At 52.1% G+C, this 7,885-nt stretch overlaps 1 protein-coding gene across 1 annotated transcript in view; it reads left to right on the plus strand.

Annotated features, from left to right (window-relative positions):
* The window catches only part of LOC307246367 (glutamate receptor-interacting protein 1-like), a gene marked incomplete at its 5' end in the record, with an annotated part of 16,845 nt that extends 9,803 nt beyond the window's left edge, over window positions 1-7,042 (plus strand). The window contains 8 exons of the mRNA XM_080022286.1: window positions 2,127-2,285; window positions 2,726-2,867; window positions 3,404-3,515; window positions 4,494-4,520; window positions 4,730-4,843; window positions 4,959-5,075; window positions 5,252-5,398; window positions 5,484-7,042. Coding sequence (XP_079878412.1) covers window positions 2,127-2,285; window positions 2,726-2,867; window positions 3,404-3,515; window positions 4,494-4,520; window positions 4,730-4,843; window positions 4,959-5,075; window positions 5,252-5,398; window positions 5,484-5,768 — 1,103 coding nt within the window. The 3' untranslated portion in view covers window positions 5,769-7,042. The remainder of the gene's footprint in view (window positions 1-2,126; window positions 2,286-2,725; window positions 2,868-3,403; window positions 3,516-4,493; window positions 4,521-4,729; window positions 4,844-4,958; window positions 5,076-5,251; window positions 5,399-5,483) is intronic.
* Between the last annotated feature and the right edge of the window lie 843 nt (window positions 7,043-7,885).

Here is a 7,885-nt window from a genome sequence, read left to right on the forward strand (position 1 = left end):
GCGGTGAAGGATGCTAAATGGACATACAGAGAGACTGTGGAGCTACAGATGGAGCAACAGACACCGGACGTTTGTGGGAGGGGCTGCGGACTATTACAAACTACAAGAGCAGCTCTTCCACAGCCACAAGTGCAGACGCCTCCCCAGCCAACAACCTGAACTCCTTTTATGCGCGGTTTGAGTCCGGCAACAGCACCACTAGCTCGCGGGCTAATTGGAGTTACATCGCTGGGGTTGAGCGCGCTCTCTGTGTCTGGGCATGACGTCAGGAGGGCTCTGATGCGTGTGAACACCAGGAAAGCTGCGGGCCTAGATCGCATATCTGGACGAGTACTGAAGACCTGTGCTAACCAGCTAGCCCCGGTGCTCACAAGGATATTAAGCACCTCCCTGACCGAGTCAGTGGTCCCGTCCTGCTTCAAGAGGTCTACAGTCATTCCTGTGCCGAAGATCCTCTCTCTAGCCTGCTTGAATGACTACTGTCCGGTGGCCCTCACCGCGGTGGTCATGAAGTGCTTCTGATCAAGGATTACATCTGTGCCTCCCTCCCCCGCACCTTGGACCCGCTGCAGTTTGCGTACCGGCAGAACAAATCCACGGATGACGCGGTCTTCCAGACACTGCACACCACGCTCACGCACCTTGATGGCCGGAAGGGGGCCTATGTGAGATTGTTGTTCATCGACTATAGTTCAGCTTTCAACACCATAGTCCCCACTAGACTGGCTGTCAAGCTGCGGGGAGCTAGGACCGAACACTCCACTGTTTGCCTGGATCCTGGACTTCCTCACAGGCCAGCCCCAGGTGGTTAGGAGGGGATTACAACCAAGAATGCACACGCAGTTGGTGATTAATGGGACTGCTGTTGATGGGGTGAACAGCTTCAAGTACCTGGGAGTCCACATCACAGAGGATTTAACATGGACTTTACAAACAGACACTCTGGTGAGAAAGGCGAGGCAGCGTCTTTACCACCTCAGGCAGATGAGGAAACTCAGGGTCTCGGTGAGGATCCTCAAGTCCTTCTACTGTGGAGCAGTGGAGAGCATCCTGACAGGCAACATCACTGCCTGCTTTGGGAACTGTACTGCTCAGGACAGGCGGGCCCTGCAGAGGGTGGTGCCTTCAGTTGAACGTACCATTGTAACTACCCTCCCCCCCTTGCAGGACTTATACACCAGGAGGTGTAGTAGCAAAGCTGCAGCATCATGAAGGATCCTCACCACCCCAACAACGGACTGTTCCAGCTGCTGCGGTGGAGCAAGAGCCTCCACAGCCACACAGCGAGAACAGAGACTGAGACGGAGTTTCTACATCAAGACATAAGAACTGTCAACGCTGACCTCACCAGGGGTCCTCACAAAAAGTACTGAGACACTTACACCACCTTACTGTACTGTATGTAGCATACTGTACTGCATACTGGATCACTGTTCTGGGTTACTGCATATTGTACTGCATACTGTATCACTGCTCTGGGTTACTGCATACTGCGCTGGATTGCTGTTCTGTGCGTTGTTACTGTATTGCTGTGTAGTATTGTTGTATACTATACTGTTTATCTCCACACACTACCTCACTTTATTCACATGCCACTTTAATGCACATATCTGTATATATATATAATAGCTTATCCCATATACATAAGTCTATTCCCTTTACTTCTACTTTGTACCCCCACTTGTACATCTTTTTGAGTCTTATTTTATTTTAATTTATTCTATTCACTAACTGCTTTACGTTTTATGAATCAGTTAGTTCAGTTAGTTGCTAGGTAGAACTAGGTTAGATATTATGTTCTGTTTAGTAACTATTGTGCATAATCACCGAGTGCATTGCAAAGACATTTCACTGCATATACTGTATGTATGAAAGCATGTATATGTGTGAATGTATGTACATGTATGAAAGTATGTATATGTATGAAAGTATGTATATGTGTGAATGTATGTACATGTATGAAAGTATGTATATGTATGTGACAAATAAACCTCTTGAATCTTGAATCTAACATGGAACATCTATATGAAAGACACAGTACATGTTGAACTGATGTACAGCCACTAGGGACGCTGTGATATTGGGGGTTGGTTTTCCGACCTAATTGTTAATCCTGATTGGTGCAGGTGTGATGGGGGCGGGGCTGAATCCAGACAAACAGGAAGGGGAGGATGAGCCTGTGGCGCCGCCATCAGGCCAGAGGCAGTACAGCACCCTGCCGTCCGTGGACAGCGCCGTGGAGTCATGGGACAGCGCCAACATGGACGCCCTGTTCAACAGCACAGGTACATGGGTGGGGCCACGTGGGTGGGGCCACATGGGTGTGGCCACGTGGCTGGGGCCACGTGGCTGGGGCCACGTTGGCTAGCGCCAACAGTTATTACATTGTTCATTTGGGAGTTTGCGTAAATTACTAAAATACTGTTTTAGTAAACTTGTCACTTAGACGATTGCATTTGTATTTAAATTTCAGGGGAATTTTAAAGAAATGTCATGTGTCAGTACACTGTTAGTACATTGTCAGTACACTGTGAGTACATTGTCAGTACACTGTGTACACTGTGAGTACACTGTTAGTACATTGTCAGTACACTGTTAGTACATTGTCAGTACACTGTTAGTACACTGTCAGTACATTGTCAGTACATTGTCAGTACACTGTTATGAATTTATTGTGTACTTCAATCTTCCTGTTTACTGACTGGTTTGACTTGGATGTGTTTAGCTCCGCCCGTCCAGTCCGCCTCCTACAGTTTCAGCGAATGGCGCGGCTCCAAGCCGACGCCCGGCGCCACCTGGCGGGGAACCAACCCAGTGCCGGACCCGGGGCTGAGCGACGATGACTGGGACCGTGCCCCCCTCGGCGGGTGAGAGGCTATTAGCGCTAGCACCATGTTAGCATTAGCATTGCTGTGTTGAACCAGTAGGTTTGTTAGTCTTTTGCTAACTAGCTAACTAGCAGTGTGTCTCTCTGCAGAGTCACTTCTATTCCCAGCGGCTTAATCTCTGACAGCAGGTACCTGACCTCTGACCTCCTGACCCCCCAGTGACCCTGGGTCTGATACCCACTACACCCTGATATCCCAATCACGCCCCATGCACCAATATACCCCTATGCCCCTAATTACACTACACCCCTGATACCCCTTTGTACCTTGATACCCCACTACGCCTGATACTTGACTGCACCCTGTTACCCCACTTCAGCCTGATAGCTTACCACACCCTGAAACCTTCCTACCCCCTGATACCCCACTGCCCCCTCACAGGATCCCTTGCTTCTCAGGCATCCAGTGGGACTGTATGTTGTGTGTGTGTGTGTGTGTGTGTGTGTGTGTGTGTGTGTGTGTGTGTGGGGGGTGGTAGTGTTCCACTCTCTGATTGGCTGGCCCCGCCCCTCCAGGTTCAGCGTGGGGCATGATGGGATGGAACCCGACCAGGAGGAGAACTTCTGGTCCCAGGCCCTGGAGGACCTGGAGACCTGTGGGCAGAGTGGGATCCTGCGGGAGCTGGAGGTGAGTCAACAGCACCCCTGCTGGTCACTGACAGCAACTACACCCCTGTTGGTCACCGGCGGGAACTACACCCCTGCTGGTCACTGACAGCAACTACACCCCTGTTGGTCACCGGCGGGAACTACACCCCTGCTGGTCACTGACAGCAACTACACCCCTGTTGGTCACCGGAGGGAACTACACCCCTGCTGGTCACTGACAGCAACTACACCCCTGTTGGTCACCGGCGGGAACTACACCCCTGCTGGTCACCGGAGGGAACTACACCCCTGCTGGTCACCGACGGGAACTACACCCCTGCTGGTCACCGGCAGGAACTACGCCACTGCTGGTCACCGACGGGAACTACACCCTTGCTGGTCACCGGCGGGAACTACGCCCCTGCTGGTCACTGGAGGGAACTACACCCCTGCTGGTCACCGGCGGGAACTACACCCCTTCTGGTCACCGACGGGATAGGGTTACGGTTAGGGTTAGGGTTCCACCTCTGCTGGTCACCCGCGGGAACTACGCCCCTGCTGGTCACCGGCGGGAACTACGCCCCTGTTGGTCACCAGCGGTAACTACACCCCTGCTGGTCACCGGCGGGAACTACACCCCTGCTGGTCACCGGCAGGAACTACGCCACTGCTGGTCACCGACGGGAACTACACCCTTGCTGGTCACCGGCGGGAACTACGCCCCTGCTGGTCACTGGAGGGAATTACACCCCTGCTGGTCACCGGCGGGAACTACACCCCTTCTGGTCACCGACGGGATAGGGTTACGGTTAGGGTTAGGGTTCAACCCCTGCTGGTCACCCGCGGGAACTACGCCCCTGCTGGTCACCGGCGGGAACTACGCCCCTGTTGGTCACCAGCGGGAACTACGCCCCTGCTGGTCACCGGCGGGAACTACACCCCTGCTGATCACCAGCTGGAACTACACCTTCATGTTCAGAGAAACAATGATTTTTTTTTGTTTGTTTTTCTTTACCAGGATGAAACTGGAGCAGAAAACCACCTGGTACTAGTTCCTCTCTCTCTCTCAACCTGTCTCTCTCTTCCTGTCTCTCTCTGTCTACTTGGTTGCAGTGTTAGCATGCTAAAACAATGCTAACACTGCGTGTCATTGTAGATGCTAACAGCCTGAATGCTAACCCTGCTGTTACTGACCAGTACACAGTGTGTATCAGTACAGAGTGTGTATCAGTACACAGCGTGTGTTGTTTCCAGGCCACTATCATGTCGGGTTCCAGTCTGAGTCTGAACCAGGAGCCGGTGGTTCTGGGGCGTGGCACCCTGGGTCGCCAGGCGAGCTTCCAAGAGCGCAGCAGCACCCGGCCTCAGGTGCATCACTCCACTGAACTGTGCATAATATCAAATATCAAATAATGACAAATATTACATAATAATAATAATAATAATAATAATATGTAGTATAATAATGTGGTGGTGCCTCCAGGTGGCACTGCGCTCCAACACACTGCCCTCTGACCCCCAGCGCCGAGCCTTCGCTGTGAGGAAAATGAAGCAGGAAGTGAGCGATGTCCTGACGCCGAGCCCCGTGGAGCTACACAAGGTGAACCCCCCAGACTGGATCAGACTGGATCAGACTGGTCCAGACTGGATCAGACTGGATCAGACTGGTCCAGACTGGTCCAGACTGGATCAGACTGGATCAGACTGGTCCAGACTGGTCCAGACTGGATCAGACTGGATCAGACTGGATCAGACTGGATCTTGTGCCGTGTGCAGGTGACCCTGCAGAAGGCCTCGGACCTGGAGGACTTTGGCTTCAGCGTGTCGGACGGTTTGTTGGAGAAAGGGGTTTACATCAACAACATCAAGGTGGGTGGAGCCGCGCAGGGGGCGGGGCTACGCAGCTACGACCGTATCCTGCAGGTACTTAAGAAAAATTATTCCATCGGATCAGATCATTGTTTACATAAGTTCATAAGTTATTACAGAAGTTCCCCTTCACCCCCAGATCAACCATGTCCGGACCAGGGACTTCGACTGTTGTCTGGTGGTTCCTCTCATCGCTGAGTCCGGGAACAAGCTGGAGCTGGTCATCAGCCGAAGCCCCGCCCCTTCCTCCCCGACAGCCAATCACAGTGACGCTCCAGGCTCCAGAGTCCCCTCCCCCCCCGGGGCGGCCAACGAGCCGGGTCTCTCGGAGGCGGCGGAAGGGCTGCCGGCCCGGAACCGGTCGGGAGATGGGAACCTGGGGGCGGGTCTGGGCATGGTGGGCGGAGTTATGAATTCCTTATAGCGGGGAGAACCAGACCAAACTGGTTTGAGGCAAAACGGCTTGACCTTTGATCCCTGAACCTTTAAACCTGCACATCAAGAACCCAAGCACACGGACCAGACCGGACCAGAACTGGTTCCTGCAACAGACTGAAACTCCTCTGGTCCCAGAAGCAGAAGCACAGTAGCACAAAACCACTTCAACCCTTATGCTCTGAATGGTGAGAGACAGACAGGTGGATATCTACCGTCTCTCTTTCACACAGGTAGAGAGACAGGGCGATATACTGGTCTCTCTCTCTGAGAGGGAGAGACAGTGAGACAGGTAGAGAGACAGACAGGTGTCAGAGAGTGAGACAGGTGTGAGTGTTCCCAGAGACGGGTTGTTTTGTAGTGAAACAGTTACCATGACGACGTACATCCCAGCGTTTACACCGTCCGACTGGCCGCACTGTGTGTGTGTGTGTGTGTGTGTGTGTGTGTGTGTGTGTGTGTGTGTGTGTGTGTGTGTGTGTGTGTGTGTGTGTGTGTGTGTGTGTGTGTGTGTGTGTGTGTGTGTGTGTGTGTGTGTGTGTGTGTGTGTGTGTGCCAGTCTAAACTCCGCCCCCTTCTGCTGACTGACAGCCTGATTGGCTGGAACCAATCAGAGCGGCGGCCCGGCCCCGCCTGGCCCCGCCCCCTCCCGTCCTAGCATGCACCCTGGTAGATCCATCAGTTTATTGATCCGTGTTTCGATCAATCGTGTTTGTTTGTAGATTAAAGTAAAAACACTGAAACCTGTGTGTGTGTGTGTGTGTGTGTGTGTGTGTGTGTGTGTGTGTGTGTGTGTGTGTGTGTGTGTGTGTGTGTGTGTGTGTGTGTGTGTGTGTGTGTGTGTGTGTGTGTGTGTGTGTGTTGGGATCAGCTAATTGGCTGATCTGAATGGGGCGTGGCCTCAGGAGGTTTCACTGTGTCAAATCAAAGCCATAAGGACACTCCCCCCACGTGTGTGTTTGTGTGTGTGTGTGTGTGCGTGCGTGCGTGCACACACTGTGCCAGGGAGTCACACCCTCATACACATCAGCACACACTGTACAAACACACACACACACACACATTGTCCATGTACTTGTACACACAGCGTTCACAACATTGATTCTGTCACACACACGGCAGCACTGCCAGTGTCTCTGTGTGTGTGTGTGTGTGTGTGTGTGTGTGTGTGTGTGTGTGTGTGTGTGTGTGTGTGAGAGAGAGACGCAGGTTATAAACTATTTTTGTACAAATTTAAATTTAATACTTTGGTAGCATGAACCTCCTGACGCACTGTGTGGAAAACTGAATAAACAGACCAGAGTCCACTTCCTGTACGTGCACTCTCTATCTCACACCCACACACACACACAGCAACACACACACAGTTACACACACTCACAGCAACACACACACAGAAACACACACAGCAACACACACAGACACTGCAACACACACACACACAGAAACACACACACAGAAACACACACAGACACAGTAACACACACACAGAAACACACACAGCAATACACAGGCACACACAGCAACACACACACACAGCAGCACACACAGACACACAGCAACACACATGGCAACACACACAACAACACAGACACACACACAGCAACACAGACACACACAGCAACACACAGACACACAGCAGCACACAGACGGCAGCACACACAGACACACAGCAACACACACACAGAAACACACACAGCAACACACACAGACACTGCAACACACACACACACAGAAACACACACACAGAAACACACACAGACACTGCAACACACACACACACAGTAACACACACACAGAAACACACACAGCAACACACACACACACACACAGGCACACACAGCAACACACACACACAGCAGCACACACAGACACACAGCAACACACATGGCAACACACACAACAACACACAGACACACACACAGCAACACAGACACACACAGCAACACACAGACACACAGCAACACACACGGCAACACAGCGATACACACAGTAACACACACAGCAACAAACACACAGACACAGCAACACAGACACACAGCAGCACACACACGCAGCAACACAGACACACACAGACACACGGCAGCACACACACAGCAACACACA

This window comes from Zeus faber (genome assembly GCF_960531495.2).
Source record: "Zeus faber genome assembly, chromosome: 21".
Taxonomy (NCBI): domain Eukaryota; kingdom Metazoa; phylum Chordata; class Actinopteri; order Zeiformes; family Zeidae; genus Zeus; species Zeus faber.